General features: G+C 45.7%; 1 protein-coding gene across 5 annotated transcripts in view; it reads left to right on the top strand.

The window, feature by feature from the left end:
- The window catches only part of recql5 (RecQ helicase-like 5), a 112,533-nt gene that overhangs the window by 10,835 nt on the left and 80,360 nt on the right, over positions 1-21,338 (top strand). For 4 of the 5 annotated variants that reach the window (XM_063030910.1, XM_063030908.1, XM_063030911.1 and 1 more), the window contains exons 2-5: positions 14,624-14,745; positions 15,370-15,888; positions 20,588-20,693; positions 21,207-21,318. In XM_063030910.1, coding sequence (XP_062886980.1) covers positions 14,624-14,745; positions 15,370-15,888; positions 20,588-20,693; positions 21,207-21,318 — 859 coding nt within the window. The remainder of the gene's footprint in view (positions 1-14,623; positions 14,746-15,369; positions 15,889-20,587; positions 20,694-21,206; positions 21,319-21,338) is intronic. The other variant, XM_063030909.1, reaches the window with a different exon arrangement.

Here is a 21,338-nt window from a genome sequence, read left to right on the forward strand (position 1 = left end):
CCTTAGCATCTTTAAAACTTATTTTTCATTAGTTTATAGTCATCACTGTCACTATAAAACTTCAGTAACTTGTCTGTTTCTTTAAATCATATACAGTGGTAGTTCCGACACCATATTCTTCAGTAAGATGCCGCACAGACACACCACGATCAAGCTTCTGCAATAACTCCACTTTCTGCGTTACTGATAATGATAGATGCTTCCTTCTCTTTTCTCATTGTTACCCATAGGGATATCTACAGCTCTTTTTGACATTTTCACAGTGAAATTAAACACAAGGTCAACAGTGAACGCAAAATATCAGCAAATAGCAAATGCACGTGTAACCAGTACGAGTGCTGACCCACAACTAACGTCTGGTGGCCTCTGCTAGTGCTGCCACCTCACATCTGAGTGACACCAGCTGTAGGCACGCCAAACAAGCTTTGTTACGACACGCTCCAACCTCCATGGAAAAAAACCTCCGTTTTCGGATTTCAGAATTTCGGATAAGGGATTGTGGACCTGTAGTACTTCACTGGCCAGTTGGAGGAACAGTGTACGTGATAAAGTGGTAGAGGTATGTACAGGTGATGGCACTCCCAAGAGTTGGGAAACGTTGAAGGCACGGTGTGAATGGGGAGATGGGAGAAGGAAAAGAGAACAAGAAAGACAAAGAAAACAGGCAAAGGCAGATATGGACAGACAGGAAGGTTTAGGTCGGCAGTGCTGTGCACGAGATCCAGAGCCAATACAGGATCCGGAACCTATGTCTGGCATACCGACCCTGTTTGAGGACTGTGACTGCGATGAGGATTGAGCACCCACTGTATCCCCCATCTTACCAGTGCTCCCGAACCCCAATCCTTCCAGTACTCGGATACAGCGGCCGCTCGGGTAAAACAGCAGCAGCAGGGAAGGAGGAGTCTCTCAATACCCTGAGATCCAGGAAGGGAATACCGAGGATTATTCCGAGACAGGGAGGGAAGAATCCAATAAAACCCCAGAGTTAATGGCTAAACAAAGACGATTGCCCACCCAAATGTCGGAGGGAGGAGAAGATGGCGGCGCCACGCAGCGAGCGCGGCCTCTTCGGTGGTGATGTCTGTTGTCCATCAAATAGGGGACCGTGCACAATTCTGATTTGATGGAGACAGACGTAAGAGTACAGAGGAACCTCTGGGGAAACTTCTGAAATGCCCGCTTCGCTGCCGCTGTTACTGTGTGGTCCGGAATCTCCGGAGGAGAAGGCCTCGAGTCCTCGGCTTTGCTTGTTTTGGCGGCCGGGCAAGGTCAAAGGCGCTGGGCAGAGGATGGCGCTCGGGAGGCTATATCGGAGGGGCTGGTCGGAGGCTCAAAGTTTTCGGACAGACGGACTCAGTGTTGGCTGTGGTCGGGTGCTTCCAATGCATCGGCAGTTGTCGGTGCCTGGAGGTTTATGGCAAGGAGTTTCCCCCTTTGCTGCCTGCTATCGGGGACTCAGGAGTCGATTGGGACTTTGACACTTTTTATTACTGTGCCCATGGTCTGCTCTTCATCAAATTATGGTTTTGTTTTGCACTGCTGTAATTATGCTATAATTATGTGGTTCTGTCAGTGTTGGTCTTTGGTTTGTCCTGTTTTTCTGTGATATCACTCTGGAGGAACATTGTATCATTTCTTCATGCATGTGTTTCTAAATGACAATAAACGAGGACTGAGTGTTCTCATAATCTAAAAAAAACACTGCCCAGTCCACGAGCAACTGAGGATAGCCCTCAGTAATTCCCGTGTATACACCCTGGAAGCTGCAAGAAATGATAATGATCATGAATTAGGCCCCAGATAGAAAAGAAAAACCGCACACTTTGCTCAGTATGTCCTCAGTACTATAGTCATAGTCATACTTTATTGATCCCGAGGGAAACTGAGTTTCGTTACAGTTGCACCAACCAAGAATAGAGTATAAATATAACAATATAAAACCATAAATAATTAAATAATAATATGTAAATTATACCAGATGGAAATAAGTCCAGGACCAGCCTATTGGCTCAGGGTGTCTGACCCTCCAAGGGAGGAGTTGTAAAGTTTGATGGCCACAGGCAGGAATGACTTCCTATGACGCTCAGTGTTGCATCTCGGTGGAATGAGTCTCTGGCTGAATGTACTCCTGTGCCCAACCAGTACATTATGTAGTGGATAGGAGACATTGTCCAAGATGACATGCAACTTGGACAGCATCCTCTTTTCAGACGCCACTATTATAGAGTCCAGTTCCATCCCCACAACATCACTGGCCTTACGAATGAGTTTGTTGATTCTGTTGGTGTCTGCTACCCTCAGCCTGCTGCCCCAGCACACAACAGCAAACATGATAGCACTGGCCACCACAGACTTGTAGAACATCCTCAGCATTGTCTGACAGATGTTAAAAGACTTCAGTCTCCTCAGGAAACAGAGACGGCTCTGACCCTTCTTGTAGACAGCCTTTGACCAGTCCAGTTTATTATCAATTCATATCCCCCGGTATTTGTAATCCTCCATCATGTCCACACTGACCCCCTGGATGGAAACAGGGGTCACCGGTGCCTTAACCCTCCTCAGGTCCCTAGTCTTTTTCACATTAAGCTGCTGATAATTCTGCTCACACCATGTGATGAAATTTCCTACCGTAGCTCTGTACTCAGCCTCATCTCCCTTGCTGATGCATCCAACTATGGCAGAGTCATCAGAAGACTTCTGAAGATGGCAAGACTCTGTGCAGTAGTTGAAGTCCGAGGTATAAATCGTGAAGAGAAAGGGAGACAAGTCAGTCCCCTGTGGAGCCCCATTGCTGCTGATCACTCTGTCTGACACACAGTGTTGCAAGCACACGTACTGTGGTCTGCCAGTGGTGTAATGTGTAATGCGACCCCACAAGATTTATTTGGTCTCTGCTGCATGATTCTCTCAGCTGATGAGGGGTGGAAATGGAAGGCAGAATTAAGATACCAAACCTATCAGCAGTTACAGGCGGGAATCCATAATGAGAATGAACAGACAGACCAGATTATTCATGCCTTGGAGAGGGCTCTCCAACAACCTGTAAATATCACTAAAGTACCTGAATGCAAACCTAAGCCTGGGAAATCGGGACCAGACTGTCGGGAGCGATTTGTGGCCTGCTGCGGCACTTTCGCAGGAGACCAAGCCTCTAATAATGGGAATCCATCCCCCCAGTTTAATGCCTTACTGCTCCAATGCTTACCAACTAAGTCAGCCGACACGATTAAAACAAATAATATGGATTGGCCTGACAATGACCAAGATCGAATGCGACAAGCTTTGACATATGACTGGGACCCGGTTTTCGAATCCCAAGCAACCCCGAAGGGAATTAATATTAAAGGTGAATATGTTCCGTGGGAAGAAGGATGTGAGCGGGCTGTATCTGGGGATCAGAAATGGGAACAAAAACCTACCAAGGAACAGGTGGGAACAACAACTTGTTTAGAAATTGACAAGCAAGGATGCTTCCTACCGTGAGTACCACCCCTTAGGAAGAGCCCAATGTAATATTGCAAGATGCTGCAATTCTAATTCCGTTTATGATTGATACTGGGTGCGCTTCTGAGGAAAGCCAATGTTATGCACCCCTCGAGGGACAGAAGTTCCCAGTCACGGTGATTGGAGAGGTTAAAGGAAGAGAAGGCAGTGCATTACTGGCTGCAGTTCAGGATTTCCTTTGGCGACAGACAGGACTAGTGGTTCCTCATACCACTGTTAGGGTTTGCCCTGGGTTCAAGCCAAAGAGCCTAGGGTTCCTTGCCTACACCCTGATGAAACAAGCCTCCAGCACCGAGGGAGACTGGCAAGACTTGGCCACAGGCCAACTCCAATACTGGAAGGAGTCTGAGGTGAAGACAGGACATCTGGTAAGACATTCTTTTAATATTGACCGAACCCAAGATGTTGTACCCCATCTCTGGGCAATTTCAGGCCATGAAGTTGGCCGCCCCCTCAAGCCTGAGGCAACATATTATGAGGATGGAAGCTCTTTTGTGGATCCAACAGGGAAACGATGTGATAGTGACAGACAGTAAAGTAATTGAGCAGGCTTCTTTTGAACCAGCTGTCTCCACCCAGAAGGCTGAACTGTTTGCTCTGACTCGTGCCTGTATCCTAGCAATGGACTAAAGTGCGAACGTTTACACAGACTCCCGTTATGCACTGACTACAGGGCTTTGGGGATTCCTAACTTCCTCTGCTACCTTTGTAAACAACTTACTCACCACTCTACAGGTACCTCATGTATTGGCTGTTATTAAATGTGCAGCCCAAACTGGGGAATCTGATGAGATATATAAGGGTAATGCTAAGGCTGATGCAGCGGCCAAACGGACAGCCTTGAACCCCACACTTTTGATCCCCTCGGGAAATAAGCGGGGCTCTATTAGACGTGATCCACGGACGGGTATGCCAGATGTGGGGGAAATACGTACGTTCTAGGGGGATGTCCCTGAAGGAGAGCACAAACTATGGTTCCAAATGGGTTGCCACCTTGAACCTCAGACCAACTTATGGGTGACCCCTGTGGGACAGGTTTGCGTTCCCTCTGTGTTCTCACCTATTTTGATAGATTATGTATATAATTGTACACACCTGGGCATGGAGGGAATGGTTAATACATTTTTACAATCTTGGTGGCACCCTGATTTCCAACAAGCAGCTGAAAAACGAGCCACAGCATGTTTAACTTGTAAATAAAAAAATGAATGCTGGAAAGGGAATGCCTTGTGTTTCCGGAACTATCCCTTTGCCTGGTGGACCTTTTTCTTGTTTACAACTTGATTTTATAGAACTACCTAGAGTGCATTGTTATGAGTATTGCTTGGTGATAGTAGATGGATTGAAGCTGTTTCTACAACTAATAATACCACTAGGACTGTTGTGAAAATATTGCTAGAAGAAATAATTCCTCGGTATGGACTTCCAGAAATGATAAGCTCGGACAATGGGCCACATTTTGTTGCCAAAATAAGTGAGGAAGTCTGTAAAGAACTTGCAATAAAACAGCAGTTCCACTGCACCCATCGTCCGAAAGCAGCCGGCACAGTGGATCGAGCCAGTGGTATTTTGAAAGACAAGTTGGCCAAACTTACACAAGAAACTGGATTGACCTCGTTGAAGGTTTTACCTTTAGCCCTATTCCATATGAGAATCCCGCCATGTAAAACAGGGTTATCACCTGCAGAAATTATCTACGGGAAGCCTTGTTTGCCACTCCTCCCTGACAGCTTACCTGCAAAATTAGATATGCATACTTGGGGGAGAAGATAGGAAAATACTTATGCAGATTAACTAAAACTCTCTAAAGCTTGCATTCACAGGTGCGGCAGGCCTATCGGGAAGATGAAACCCTGCCCAATGGTGACTATCCCACGATTGAGTCTGGAGATTTTGTCCTGATCAAGAACTGGGATCGAGGGAAACTCTGACCTCAGTGGGGAGGACCATATCAGGTGTTACTGACCACTCCCATGGCTGTAAAACTGAAGGGGCTATCTCGGTGGATACATCATACAGACCGCAAACATGTTACTGAAGGAACTGAATAGAAGAACTCTCTTGGACCTAAAGGAAAATGTATAGGTTGATAGTGGTATTTGTGCTTTTGTCTTTGAGAGGGTACCCCAGCATCTGGGGGCCCCCATGTCAACATCCTTCTGTCTCTCTGTCACACCTAATGCCAAACCTGCCCAGCAGGGGTCACCCATAAGTTGGTCTGAGGTTCAAGGTGGCAACCCATTTGGGACCACAGGGTTCAATACTTGGGCCACTTCTGATTTCCATCTTCATCGACAACTTGGTTGATGCTATACCTGTACGCTAACAACTCCGCACTATTTGCACCAATTAGAGCAGGAGAGAGTAATACAGGCCTGAATAGGGATCTTGACAGGATGAAAGTCTGGGCAGGTGACTGGAATGTCACCTTTGAGCCTACTAAATGCAAGGCGATGGTGATGTCTTGGAAGAGGAATCCATCAAACCCCGATCTGTATTTTGGGAACTGCAAGCTGGATATAAAGAAGGAGCTAGTAATCCTTAGTGTTAATATTGACAGCAAGTTGATATGGGATAAACATCTTTCTACTATTTCAAACAAGGCTGGACAAAGGCTTGGAGCACTGTGGAAAGTAGCGTGCGCAGCTCTCCCGTGAAATGATATCGTATTTGTAAGTAGGATGCTGTGCACAATTCTGATTTGATGGAGACAGATGTGAGAAGGCACAGAGGAACATCTGGAGAAATTTCTGAAATGCCCGGTTCGCTGCCGCTACTACTGTGCGATCGAGAATCTCCGGAGGCAAGGCCTCAAAATCCCCAGCTTTGCCTGCTGCTGGCGACCGAGGCTGAGGTCGAAGCGTTCAGCAGAGATGGTGCTCGGTACTCGGTGTCGGAGGGCTGGTTGGAGCTCGAAGTTTTTGGACGACTCAGAGTCGGACTGTGGTCGGGCATGGCAGGGAGAGTTTTCTTCCTTCTCCCATCTGCGTGAGATGTGGGACTTTCGAGAGACTTTAAACTTTTTTTACTGTGCCATGGCCTGTTCTTCATCGAGTTATGGTATTGTTGCGCTGTTGTAACTATATGTTATAATTTTGTGGTTTTTGTTAGTTTTTCAGTCTTGATCTGTCCTGTGTTTCTGTGATATCACACTGGAGGAATATTGTATCATTTCTTAATGACAATAAAAGAGGACTGCGTGTCCTCATAATCTAATCGAAACTAGACAAAGAGGGCAGAGCCATGGTTTACAAAGCCCGGGTACAAAGTATCATGGAGTATGCCTGCTTATCATGGATGAATGCCTCAGCCAGCTTGATTCCATTCAAAGAAAGGCTCTCAGGATTATAGGTGTAGATGAAGCCACAGCTGGTGAGAAGCTAGCCATCGGTAGCTTACACCACAGATGACAGGTTGCTGCAGCTACTGTGCTATACAAAATGTACACCAGCCACAGCCCTGCAGACCCTCGCGCCATGCTGCCTTCATCTTATGAGAGGCGACGCACCACACGATCAAGTTATCTATGCCTGCTCATGCTGTTTCTATGCCTGATGCAAGAACCTACACACTGGATAGAAGCTTCCTTCACTGTGCATTCAGAATTTGGAACAGCCTTCCAGATGCTGTGGTTGGAAACATCTGTGATGATGGGGTCCAAGCCTTCAAGAGTCGAGTGCACAAACACCTATCATTTCTGGGAGGGAAGTCACATGCTTCTTCATAAGCTATCGTGAAAGGGACCAGGATGGCAATGCTTGGTTGTTGGTAGGGTTAATACCTGACTTTCAAGAGCACTTGTGAGTTATGTTCCAGCTGGACTTAGTCCTTAAACTGCTGGAGAACAGTGCGGAAAGAACAGGTGCTGTTTTCTCCCAGTAGGGATTAGTTTTTAGTTCCAAGTGTTCCTGCCACTTTTGTCACCCTGCAACCTTATCCTTCAACCTCTTTGAATTATGGAGGTGTGGCGACCCACTTTCTACACAAGCGAACCGACTCACAAAATAGCCCGCGCGCAGGGAGAGACTTTTGTAATGCAGCTCTGATGTTGTTTCCGCCCGGTGAGGGCTGGGAGGGAAACTGCTTAAAAGCCAGTGCCGCGAAGTTTGAATAAACGAGTCTCGAGTGCGACTTACCGACTGCGTGTCGTTATTGCTAGCTCTGTGTGTGGCACATCACTACATTGCTGACCCCAACGGTCCAAACGGGATTTGGACCAAAGATGATCGACTCTTCTTCATCTGTTCACGCAGTTTCGCTAAAACTGCCAACTTTCTGGACGCTGCGATCACGTGTGTGGTTTGACCAAGCAGAAGCCCAGTTCCAGATTTGGCAGATATCTTCGTATTCCACGCGTTACTATTATGTGGTGAGCTCCCTTGACCAGGAGACAGCCGCACGGGTTGGGGATTTCATACAGTCACCCCCCCCCCCCAGAAGAAGGCAGATATGCAGCATTCAAAGCGCTGCTCTTAGAGACCTTTGGCCTCTCACGGCGTGAGCGAGGTGCCCGCTTGCTGCACCTGGACGGTTTGGGAGACAGGCCGCTGTTAGCATTAATGAACGAGATGCTGGCCCTGGCTGAAGGACACAAGCCCTGCCTCATGTTTGAGCGGGCGTTCCTTGAACAACTGCCCGAGGACATATATCTGCTGCTGGCCGATGCAGGTTTCAGTGACCCCCGGAAGGTGGCGGCCCAGGCAGACGTGCTGTGGAAAGCCAAGAGGGAGAGTGGGGCGTCCGTCGGACAGATTACCAAGTCACGTGCCCAACAGCAGACCAGACCAGGCCCGGCAATGGAGCGCACACAAACCAGAGGCAGGAGTGAGGAGGCCAATGAACAGTGGTGTTTCTACCACCAGCGGTGGGGCACAGAAGCTCGCCGTTGTCACCCACCCTGCAAGTTCCTGGGAAAACGCCAGGGCCAGCCTCCTGTACGTCCGGGACAAACAGTCGGGATGCCGCTTCTTGGTCAACACCGGAGCGGAGATCAGCGTCTTACCCCTGACGGGGTATGACACCCGCAACAGGGTGACGGGACCCACCCTGAGGGCCGCAAACGGCAGCACGATTCGGACCTATGGCACCCGCACAGTGCAACTACAGTTCGGCGCCAGCTGGTTCACGAGATAGCCAGAGGCAGTCCCGCTCAATGACAGCAGTGCCAAGTCCTGCGCCCGAGCGCTGATTGCAAACTGGGTAGCACGCTTCAGGATACCGGCCCACATTACCTCCGACAGAGGCGCCCAGTTCACCTCCAGCCTGTGGTCGGCTGTGGCCATACACAAATGCCTACCACCCACAGTCGAACGGACTAGTGGAACGCTTCCACCATCACTTAAAGTCGGCTTTCATGGCCCTCCTGAAAGGGCCTAACCGGGTGGATGAGCTTCCCTGGGTCCTGCTTGGAATCCGCACAGCACCCAAAGAGGATCTGCACACCTCGTCGGCCGAGCTGGTGTACGGCACACCCCTGGTCATCCCAGGAGAGTTCATACCAGCCTCAAGGGGGCAAGAGGAAGAACCCGCAGCAGGCCTGGACAGACTACGTGAAAGGCTCGGCAACCTGGCCTCTGTACCGACTTCGCAGCATGGACAGATTCCGACCTGCGTACCCAAAGACCTGCAGAACTGTAAGTTTGTATTCGTACGAAGGGGCGCACACCGGGCACCGCTACAGCGGCTGTACGAGGGGCTATTCAAGGTGATCAGTATCAACGGGTCCACGTACGTTCTGGACATTGGGGGGAAAGAGGAGGTTTTCACCGTGGACCGACTCAAACTGGCCCATGTGGACTTGACGCAGCCGGTTGAGGTTCAGGCACCGCGGCGCAGAGGCAGACCGCCCAAACAGAGACTGATCCAGACTGTGGACACTGGGGGGTGTGTCGCCGGTTCTGGGGGGGGGGGGTTATGTGGGGACCCACTTTCTACACAAGCGAACTGGCTCACAAAAAAAATAGCCCACGCGCGGGGAAAGACTTTGGAATGCAGCTTTGATGTCATTTCCGCCTGGTGAGGGCCGGAAGGGAACTGCTTAAAAGCCAGTGCCGCGAAGTTTGAATAAACTAGTCTCAAGTGTAACTTACTGACTGTCTGTCGTTATTGCTAGCTCTGTGTGTGGCACATCGCTACAGAGGACACATTGTGTATAAATGTCTCTCTCCTGCAGACCTCATCATGATCATCGTGACTCCAGTATTTCTACTATTCTTTAATATTTCTTAATTGTACACAACTTTTTTTTACCGCTGAGCAGCAGTGAACCATCTGATTGGCCTATCAGAGTTCCCTTTGAGAACTAGTTGACTTGATCAGCATTTCTGATCTGGCTATTGTTCACAATTGCGCTTAATAAAAAAAAACGGGTAGAACTAGGGGCCTGTTGGGTTTGTGCCGAAATTCCACAGCATGGGAAAACTAATTCCAATGTCAGTAATCCTGCTCAACCAGAGTGAGGAATTCTCAGTTTGGGCTTTCTCAAATAACACCCGGGGAAGTGAGGTGAGGAACTATAGTCTAGTCAGAGGTGACTGTGGCTGTCAGTGTTTTGTGGGATGGTATCTCAGGCCCCCACCAAATGGAACCTCATATACTGGGAGACATGCATCCTAGCCATACCTGCAGGTGCCCAGCGGTGGAGTAGTAAATGCCACCTGTTACTGTAACTTCCAGGGAGGGGAAGATGCATTTTTTCTGGGAAATAACAGCTGTGCCACCTATACCACTGCAGACCCTCCCCGACCAGTAAATAGCACCCACTGGGTGTGTGGAAATCAGGCCTATATATGACTTCCAAGGGAAACTGATTGCAGATGGGACCCACAAAGTGGCTGTTGTTATCAAGCATACTTAGTACCCCATCTGAGAGTCATGGCCCAGCCTCAGGATCACCCCTATTGGAATAAGCAACAAAGAGGCATAACGGAAACTGAGTGATTTTGGATGATCGCTTTCCCTTCCTACGGGGCAGCTAGAAAATTCCAGGGAAATAGTCAACTTAGCAGCAGCTCTAGAAGGATTAGCCAACAATTCGGCCGGGGCACTGACTGATACTCAAGCACAGGTAACTGAAATATCCACTGAAATGATTGCAGTCCGGCAGTCTTACAGAACCAGATGGCCCTTGATTTTATTCTGGTAGAAAATGGAGGGACCTGTGCTATTATAGGAAAAGAATGCTGCACCTATATCCCTGACGAATCCTCAAAACATTACTGACCTATCTAAACACATAACCCAAGAGATTCAGAAAATCCAAGATGTTGACAGTAAGCTACATAGTTTTGGGATCAGTAAGGCAGGAGGATGGCCCTGGCCCTTTAATATATTTGGGGACTTCTGGGGGTTGATTTTTGCATTTCGCAAGTCTGATTGTATTAATTTTCATTATTGTTTGTATCCTACGGTGCCTTTGGCCATGTTTTGTATTATGTAGAAGCGACAATCTGTTGTGAAAGGTTATCGTGTAATGATAAAAAGGAGGGAATGATGAATTTTTAAGGGTATTGGGGAAGTAGGAAATGATTCTTGGGCTCTTGTAAATAACGGGTTAAAATTGAGAGCAAACTTATGTGTGAAAATCAGATGCTAGAAATTCAAGCAACACACAAAAAATGCTGTGTGAACACAGCAGGCCAGGCAGCATCTACAGGAAGAGGTACAGTCGAGTTTCAGGCCGAGACCCTTCGTCAGGACTAACTGAAAGAAGAGATAGTAAGAGATTTGAGAGGAGGAAGGGGGAGATCTGAAATGATAGGAGAAGACAGGAGGGGGAGGGATGGAGGGATGGGAAGTTGTTTGGCAAAATGGGTACGAGGCTGGAAAAGGGAGAGGATCATGGGATGGGAGGCCGAGGGAGAAAGAAAGGAGGAGGGGGGAACCCAGAGGATGGGTAAGGATTAATAGTGAGGGATAGAAGGAGTAAAAAGAGAAAAAAGGAGGGGAATAAATAAATAAATAACAGATGCGGTAAGAAGGGGAGGTGGGGCATTAATGGAAGTTAGAGAAGTCAATGTTCATGCCATCAGGTTGGAGGCTACTCAGACAGAATATAAGGTGTGTCAAGATGAAGCCACACTCAGGTTGGAGGAACAACACCTTACATTCCGTCTGGGTAGCCTCCAACCTGAAGGCATGAACATTGACTTCTCTAACTTCCGTTAATGCCCTACCTCTCCTTCGTACTCCATCCCTTATTTATTTATCTATTATTATTATTTTTATTTTTTTCCCTGTTTTTTCTCTCTCTCTCTCTTTTCTGCCTCCGTCCCTCTCACTATACTCCTTGCCCATCCTCTGGGCTCCCCCCCCTTTCTTTCTCCCTAGGCCTCCCATCCCATGATCCTCTCCCTTCTCCAGCCCCGTATCCCTTTTGCTGATCAACTTTCCAGCTCTTAGCTCCATCCTTCCCCCTCCTGTCTTCTTCTAAGATTTTAGATCTCCCCCTCCCCCTCCCACTTTTAAATCTCTTACTATCTTCCCTTTCAGTCAGTCCTGACAAAGGATCTTGGCCTGAAACGTCGACTGTACCTCTTCCTATAGATGCTGCCTGGCCTGCTGCGTTCACCAGCATTTTTTGTGTGTGTTGCAAACTTATATGTGCTCTGTTCTGGGTAGTGTGCGAACTTCTACTTGTCCTTCACTGAGTAATCTGCCTGCGGCTGGTTTTAGATTAACGACTCGACAGATGTCTCCTGAGAATGTTATGTTCTGGGGGTTGGGTTCTGGTTATCGGTCGCACACATCCTGCCTTATGGTTTTGCAAGAATTGAACTAAGTACCCTTGTTTATTTAGGGAAAGGGAGGACTCACTGATAGATACAGGAATGAACATATGTCTGTAATTAAGACAGGGCCTAGCAAAGGGAATAACTGATAAGCACTGGAGAGTACAACCATTTGTAATTAAAACCTTGATTTAGTGGACTCTCTTCTCTAAGTAGTTAAGTTTTGCTCCAACAGACTTGGTGGGGATACCAGTTGAACAAAGTGCTCTTTGTCCCTCAAGCTACTTCTATAAATTGTAACGTTTCTGCATGTTAGACGGAGGTCCGATACGAGCCGCCAGAGGGCGAGGAACCCTGTCCTCTGGTGTGCAGCTCCGCACCTGTTTCTTTAATTTCTCTTTCTTTCTTTAATTTCTTTTTATTAATATCAAAATGTTAAACATAACAGTACTAATACAAAGCTATTGGGATTACATCGTTACATTGTCGGGAGGAGGAGGAGAAGATGGCAGTGTGACGCAGTGCGTGCGGCCTCTCCAGTGATGAATATCTGTAATCTGTCAAGTTGAAGGCCGTGCACAATTCTGACTTGATGGAGGTAGACGTGAGAGCACGGAGGAATGTATGGTGAAGCTTCTGAAATGCCTGCTTTGCTGCCGCTGCTAGTGTGTGATTGGAAATCTCTGGAGGGGAAGGCCCCGAATCCTCGGCTTTGACTGTTGCTTGGCGGCCAGGGCCGGGGTCGAAGTGCTCGGCAGAAATGGGGCTCAGAGTCGGACTGTGGTTGGGTGCTTCCAGGAGGCTGCATCAGCAAGTTTGCGGCGCTGGAAGCTCATGGCAGGGAGAGTTTTTCTTCTATTCTACCATCTGCGTGAGATGATGGGCTATCGGGACTTTGAGACTTTTTTACCGTGCCCATGGTCTGCTCTTATCAAATTACGGTATTGCTTTGCACTGTTGTAACTATATGTTATAATTATGTGGTTTTTGTTAGTTCTAGTCTTGGTCTGTCTTGTTTCTGTGATATCATACCGGAGGAACATTGTATCATTTTTTTATGCATGCATTTCTAAATGACAATAAACGAGGACTGAGTGTCCTCATAATCTAATAATTAGCATATATAAATATAAACTCAGTTAACAGAAGGATATTAAACCTCCCAAAATCTTACAGAATACGAATATAAGAAAAAAATACAGAAGTAGCATGAAAAAAGGAAAAAAAACAAAATACCCCAGTAAGAAAACTAATCTAATCTAAACAATACTAATCAACTAAACTAAAGAAAAGAAAAAGACATGGGCTGTTGTGTTACATCAAATAGGACCATTTGTGTCATTAACTCTGCTCCTCTCTCCATGTATTTGAAAGTAATAGAATAGGTTTGGAAAAGGTCAAATTACATCATATGAAAATGTTGAATAAATGGCCTCCAAGTCTTTTCTAATGTAATAGAAGGATCATAAATGACACTTCTAATTTTTTCTAAATTTAAACACAACATAGTTTGAGAGAACCAATGAAATGTAGTGGGAGGATTGATCTCTTTCCAATTCAGCAAAATGGATCTTCTAGCCATTAATGTAACAAATGCAATCATCCAACGAGCTGAAGAGGTTAAATGATTTGATTCTATCATTGGTAAGCCAAAAATTGCATTAATAGAGTGAGGTTGTAAATCAATACTCAGAACAGTTGAAATAATATCAAAGGTATCTTTCCAGTATTTTTTTCAAAAAAGGACATGACCAAAACATATGAGTTAAAGAAGCTATCTCAGAGTGACATCTATCACATACAGGATTTATACGAGAGTAAGCTCTGCACCTCTGACCGGCTGAGTTTGAACAAATAAACTGGTGAAAAGGATAAAGTAAAGAACTGTCTGTGGTGTGGGTATTGGTCCAGCGAAGTTAAGTTTACATTTCCACAGATGCTGTTTGACTTGCTGAGTGTTTCAAGCATTCTGTGTTTTTAATCCTGTTTAGTTATTCATGTTTCATCTCCCATAAATTTCCAAAGTTCTGCAGGATCTGCAAAGAGAATAAAGTAGATTGACTCTGAAATAAGCACTACCCAAGACCACGGTGAGCTTTGTCAGCTCAGGAATGACATATTTGTTGCAGGACCATAGTAATTTTGATGAAGGTTCAGCAAGCTAAAGTATTAACTGTGTGTGTGTGTGTGTCTGTCTGTCTGTGTCTCCCCCTCTTCCCCATCCCCCCACCCTTATTTCAGATTTCTGTGGTTTGTTGCTTTTTGCTCGAGCATTTTGCATCTTTTGAAACTTAGTAAGTTAAAAGCACTTGTGTAAATAGGAGTTGGCTGAGAGTAAACTTAGTTCTTGCACTGAAACTGGGACTAATGATAATTTTTTTTTGCAGGTGATAAAGATGTCTTTATTTGCATGCCAACAGGAGCAGGGAAGTCTCTGTGTTACCAGTTGCCAGCTGTGATCGCTGAAGGTGTAACCATTGTCATCTCTCCACTGCTAGCACTTATTCAGGTAAGTTTTGTGTTGGTCCTTCTCAGCTTGCTGTGGTGATGGTTGAACTGCAGGATCAAAGCAGAAGCCATACCTATAGTTATCCACACGACATGTGAACATACTAATTTGGAAAAGGGACATACTCAAGCTTGCTTCACCATTAAATAAGAACATGGCTGATCTAATATCCTCAGCTGCAAATTCCTATTTAACCTTGGTAGCCTTCTGATCCTCTTGCTTATCAATCTTCGTACCTACCACTACCTTAAAAATATTCCATTCCCTTTGAGGAAGAAAATTCCAAAGATTTAAAATCCTCAAAGAAAATGTTTTGCCTCATTTATCTAAACTTTTGAACCAGTAACCCTTATTTCTGGCTTCTCCCACAAAAAAAACATTTTCTCCAAATCTAAGTTAGTGCGTTTGGAGCCTGCCCAGCAGTGTGTCCAGTATATACAACTGTGTATCTTGGGATTGCCGTGAAGAGTGTCTGGTGTTTGATGTTTGGGTTCATTCATCAGATATGTTAATTTTCCTAAAGAGTGTAAAGTATAGTGAATGGTATTTAATATCTGTGTGCTTGGTCACTAGATTGCAGTGTATGGTGTTTAATATCTGAAATTTATGTATTTTTTTCTGCAGGATCAGATTGAGCACCTGCACATCCTGAAGATACAAGCATGTTCCCTGAACTCCAAGAACCCCCTTGAGGAGCGGAAGAAGATCTTATCTGACCTCTGGTGTGAGAAACCCAGCATCAAGTTGCTCTACATCACGCCGGAGATGGCTGCCTCCAGCACTATGGGCCCTGTCATTGACTCCCTGCTGGCCCGGAAGCTCCTAGCATACCTGGTTGTTGATGAAGCACATTGTGTATCGCAGTGGGGGCATGACTTCCGCCCTGATTACCTCAAACTGGGGCTTTTACGCAGCAAGATATCCAACGTCCCCTGTATAGCTCTGACTGCCACAGCCCCTAAGCAAGTGCAAGACGATGTAGTTGCTTCTCTTCAGCTGAAAGTGCCCATCGCAATTTTTAAGACTCCGTGCTTCAGGGCTAATCTATTCTACGATGTTCTCTTCAAAGAGATTCTGAACCAGCCCTATGTAAATCTAAAAGGATTCTGTGAAAAGGCTTTGGGGAAGAAGAATTCTTCAGGGGTGTGTAGGAGTCTTTGTTGTACTTTCTGATTCTTTAAAGTGCTGCCACTGGCTACATGTAGCTACTCTACACTTTGCCTAGTTTCATCAACTGTAATCTTTCTTGTGCATGACAGGCAAATCAGACTTTTTTAAAATACGGGTCTTCTCTGTAACCTAGATTATGCTCAGATGTTGAAAACTAGGTTGACCCTAAGTTCCACTTTCACAACTTTCCTCAACAGCCCTGAGCCGAGCACTTCATGACTGAAGCTTCGGCTGTGATCAGTAAAATTAAGGGTCATCATATGTTGAAGAATTGGATGGTTTATGTGATGCAGAGCTGATCCATGTACCTTGCTGTCGAGATGAAGCCACACCATTGATGAAAGTTTAGTTTGCCATAAGGTTCAGTGGAAACCCTGAGGGCTCTGGAGTGCAGGAAGTCCAGAGGTGAAATTAAGAAGAATGTTAGGAAGGCAAAGCGAGTGCATGAAATTACATTAACAGCTAAAATCATGGAAATCTATAGGCGTTCCATAAATACGTGGAGTAGAAAGGGAAAAGTGGGTCCTCTTAAAGGCTGAAACTGCTGTGTGTGTGTGTGTGTGTGTGTGTTGTGCTGGAAGTTATAAGTAAGGTGCTTGAATAATCTAACCTCTTAGCCTGGCATGTTCCTTGCTGCCTCATTACCTAGTTCAGAGCCATGCAGAAGGGCGAACAGAGCTTTGCCATAACCCACTGCTGAATGTTGTCAGACAATTAAACAATAATGACCATCAAGCAGTCTGCTGGAGGAACTTGATGGACTGCTTGCTACTTCAGGTTCCATCATCTGCAAGTTTTTTGTGTCTCCAGCTAAATGGAGGAGACAGCTCCTAGAACATCCCCATCATCAATGTTTAGGCCCAGCGTGCATATACTAAAGACAAGGTCGTATCATTTTCATGGACCATAGAATAGTACAGCACAGTACAGGCCCTTCGGTCCACAATGTGCCAATCCTTAAACCCTGCCTCCCATATAACCTCCCACCTTAAATTCCTCCACATACCTGTCTAGTAGTCTCTTAAATTTCAGTCGTGTATCTGCCTCCACCACTGACTCAGGCAGTGCATTCCACGCACCAGCCACTCTGAGTAGAAAAACCTTCCTCTAATATCCCCCTTGAACTTCCCACCCCTTACCTTAAAGCCATGTCTTCTTGTATCATGCAGTGGTGCCCTGGGGAAGAGGCACTGGCTGTCCACTCTATCTATTTCTCTTAATATCTTGTATACCTCTATCATGTCTCCTCTCATCCTCCTTCTCTCCAAAGAGTAAAGCCCTAGCTCCCTTAATCTCTGATCAAAATGCATACTCTCTAAACCAGGCAGCATCCTGGTAAATCTTCTCTGTACCCTTTCCAATGCTTCCACATCCTTCCTATAGTGAGGCGACCAGAACTGGACACAGTACTCCAAGTGTGGCCTAACCAGAGTTTTATAGAGCTGCATCATTACCCCGCGACTCTTAAACTCTGTCCCTCGACTTATGAAAGCTAACGCTCCATAAGCTTTCTTAACTACCCTATCCACCTGTGAGGCAACTTTCCGGGATCTATGGACATGTACCCCGAGATCCCTCTGCTCCTCCACACTACCAAGTATCCTGCCATTTACTTTGTACTCTGCCTTGGAGCTTGTCCTTCCAAAGTGTACCACCTCACACTTCTCCGGGTTGAACTCCATCTGCCACTTCTCAGCCCACTCCTGCATCCTATCAATGTCTCTCTGCAATCTTCAACACTCCTCTACACTATCCACAACACCACCAATCTTTGTGTTGTCTGCAAACTTGCCAACCCACCCTCCTACCCCCACATCCAGGTTCAAACAGTAATACCACTTGTATATGCTACCTCTTGAGCACCCAGTCATTATAGGAACACGTTTCAACCAATATTATTGTTTCAGGCTGTGAGGCCAGATAATGTTGTGCCCCTAACTATTTTTACCTTTAACCAAACTCTTCCAGCATAGTTACAACATGGTCATCAACCCTTTGCCTAGTTAAGTCTTGCCCAAAAAATTGACAAATATAGTGTGATTGATTATGCACAGTCGGGCTTCTCTCAGTCATCAGCAGAATGAGGAAAAGAATTGGCTTAATACTGTGCTCACTGATACTCATTTTGCCAGACCACACATCTCTGGACTCCATTGCAGCTTTTTGCCTAGATATTGGCCAAAAAGCTGAATTACTGAGAAACAGTGAGCACCTGCCCTTGAAATCATGGCAGCACACCGTTCACAACTCCTCGGGGAACAAAATAGTCAGCGTCTCAGTGCACCATGATATTAAGTATTCAGGAAGTTGGTGATTTGTGGCAACATCAATGAGCTGCAAGTGTTGGGCCAAGGTCCTAAATCCAACTCCACTGAGAGAGTCTCATCTCTCCATTCTTGTCATTCAGTAATACTAGCCTTGCTTGGATCCCCATCAATATTCTGGAGGCAGTCGCTGTTTACCAGAAAATCAACTGGGTGAGTCCTCAAAATATTGTGGCTTCAAGAAACATTTAAAGATCAGATGCCCTGTGGCTCCCCCCGCCCCCCATTCTACCATCTACAAGGCAGTTGTGGACTGTACGGGAATGTTCTCCATTTGCCTGGATGTGTGCAGTGCCAACACCACTGAAAGTTCAGTGCCATCAACAACAAAAACAGACTACTTCATTGATCCCCTGTCTACCACCCTAAACATTCATTTGCTGCTGGGTACCATTTGTACCATTGTCAAATTGCAGAGCAGTTATTCTGGAGATGAATCTGGAGCAACACCCGATCTTAAGTGGGTCGAGCAGCATGTGTGTGGGGAAATGAATTGTTGACGTATCTGAAATGAGAATAGATCTTGCCTTACTGCTCTCGGTTCTGAAGCAGGGTTTCAGCCTGAAATGTCAACAGTTGCTTTCCCCCACATATGCTGCTTGACCCACTGAGTTCCTCCAGCAGATTGAGTGTGTTACTCCCTCTGGCATCTCACAAAGCCAGGACCTCTACCGCCATTGAGGGTAAGGTCTTCTCATGAAAGGGATCCCCCCCCCTTCAGATTCCTTTCCAGGTAACTGAGCCATTGTTGTCACTCGGTCTAAGATGTGGAACTCACCAGTGGCACTGTGTGAGCAACTTCACTGTTAGGACAACAGAGGTTCAGGAAGTGCAGTTGTGAATGGACAATAAATGCAGCAATTGTCCGTGACGTTAATGCTCTGTAAAGTGCTAAGCTTAAAAAAAAAAGCCTCATCCTTCCTTGTCTGAAGTGCTGTGAATGTGAGAGTTAGTGCCCTGCTGGTCTCTTTTACCGACACATGTCAAGTGGATGGAAAGTGAAGGGCAGCTGCTCTAATGCTCATCCTGTTGATAGTGGGCAAGTTCAGCCCAGTTACCCCATTACCATGTGACCCAAGAAAATCAGAGACAGAGTTTACTTTTCCCTCACTGTCTGTCTGCACATTCAGCATCTCCACCCAGTGTGAGTAGCTGAAGTGCTCTGATTGCTGAAGTTTTATTCTACAACAAGACATTGTGGAAACAGGAAAAATGTTAATAGTGACATTGGCGTTTCGGATCCCTTCTGGGGAAAAAAAACGGAAAGAGATGCTGATGAAGACTCGGACCTGAAATATTAACTATTGCCCTGTCCACAGGTGTTTCCTAGCTGTTAAGTGTTTTTTTGTTTTATATTTCCAGCATCTTCAGGTTTTTTTAAAGTGCTCCTTTAGCATAGGAGAAAGCCACACGGTCAATCAATAAAGTCATAACCAATTGATGGCCTTTCCACTCTCACGTAATTTGTTTCCTCTGATTTCTATAGTATCCAAAAAATCTATTGATTGAGAGAGACTCCATTGTCCTGTGAGGTTGAGAATTTCCAAGATTTATATCAATAGTATGAGATTGTGCACTCTGTTCTGTGGCTAGAGGAAATAGATTTGTTGCACTTATCATGTGAGTTCTATTTTCCGTAAACAGGTCATGCTTCCCCACCTATTTTTATCTTGTCTAGGATATGGAGGGCTGATCTCCAAGCCCATTGTAATATTGAGTCAGGGACCAAGATCTGATTGCTTACTCTGCTGTAAACAACATCTTGTGGAAGCTTTGTCACCATCCCCAACCTCACTGCAGATATTTAGACAAGCATTCGTGGAAGGTAAAGCAGGCTGCACAACTTTACTATTGGTCAAGGCTAGCATGGATTCTAACATTTGATAAATCGTTGAGTGCAGGGATGGTTAAAAATTAATTCAAAATGATATCTTAACTTTTCATTTGCTGATTTAATCTGCGGGCATAGAGTTAATGGGTGTCAGGTGCTGCAGCAGGCTGATTGGAGCAGGGACTGAGAATTGGTAGCCTTGTGTTTTATTTAGGGTGTCCCAACAAAGTTGCCATTGGATGAGGGGCAGTGCCAGACCACGGCACCCTGAATCTCCAATTGTTACGAGTCACTTGGCACGTGTGCACAGGTTCAGGATTTAATTCAGCTGGTGGAGCTGAGTGCTAGTGGTGCTGTTTGAAACCACTGGTGAAAGAGAGAACTCCACTTTTGGTAAGACTATCAAAACACATGGAGCAAAGGTGAGTTACTGATCAATATGAAATGGTGCAGGGTCATTTGTTTGTAGTCAGGTTAGATGGTGCAAGTGTGCTCTCATGTAACACTTTCTCTGCAGAGATTCAGTGGTTGTGGCATAGTTTATTGTCGGACCAGGGACTCGTGTCAAGAGGTAGCAGAGGAGCTGACAAAGAGAGGAGTGGATGCTAAGGCGTACCATGCAGGTATGTAATACCAGTAAAAGCACCAGGGATTCTTTGTACCTGGAGCCATCATAATATGTTGTGTTGTATTATAATGGGTTTTCTATTTGTTCAATTTATTTAATAATGGCAACTGATATATGCTACTAATAGAAGGCACTGTGTTTGTTCATGGAAGTTCATTTCCCTTGTTAGAATGCATTCCTTGTGGTTAACTTTGTTCTACCACTAGTTAACCTTCACATTTAGCAAGTCTGCTTAACTGGTTTTACTAACTCTGTTTAACCGGTTTGTTAGCTGGTTAATTTTTATGTGCACTTCCACCAGTCCTACTATTGGTTAACAAATTCTACTTGGTTGCCACATCTTAACTCTAGTTAAACTGTGTACTTTTTATGTATTTGTGCAAAATAGAAATTAATTTCATAAATGGTATGTTACGGTTGAAATTGATTCCCAAACTATGGAGACGGCAGTCTCAGTAGGCACTTTATATTCTGTAAGCTGAATGCTATGTTCCTGTTGTACTGACAGGGCTAAAGAACTCAGAACGCACAACAGTACAGCAGGAGTGGATGGAGGGTAAGGTGCCAGTGATTGTGGCAACCATCAGCTTTGGAATGGGTGTGGACAAGGCAAATGTTAGGTAAGTGTGATGTGAATGGG

This window comes from Mobula hypostoma, chromosome 22 (genome assembly GCF_963921235.1).
Source record: "Mobula hypostoma chromosome 22, sMobHyp1.1, whole genome shotgun sequence".
NCBI classification, from domain to species: domain Eukaryota; kingdom Metazoa; phylum Chordata; class Chondrichthyes; order Myliobatiformes; family Myliobatidae; genus Mobula; species Mobula hypostoma.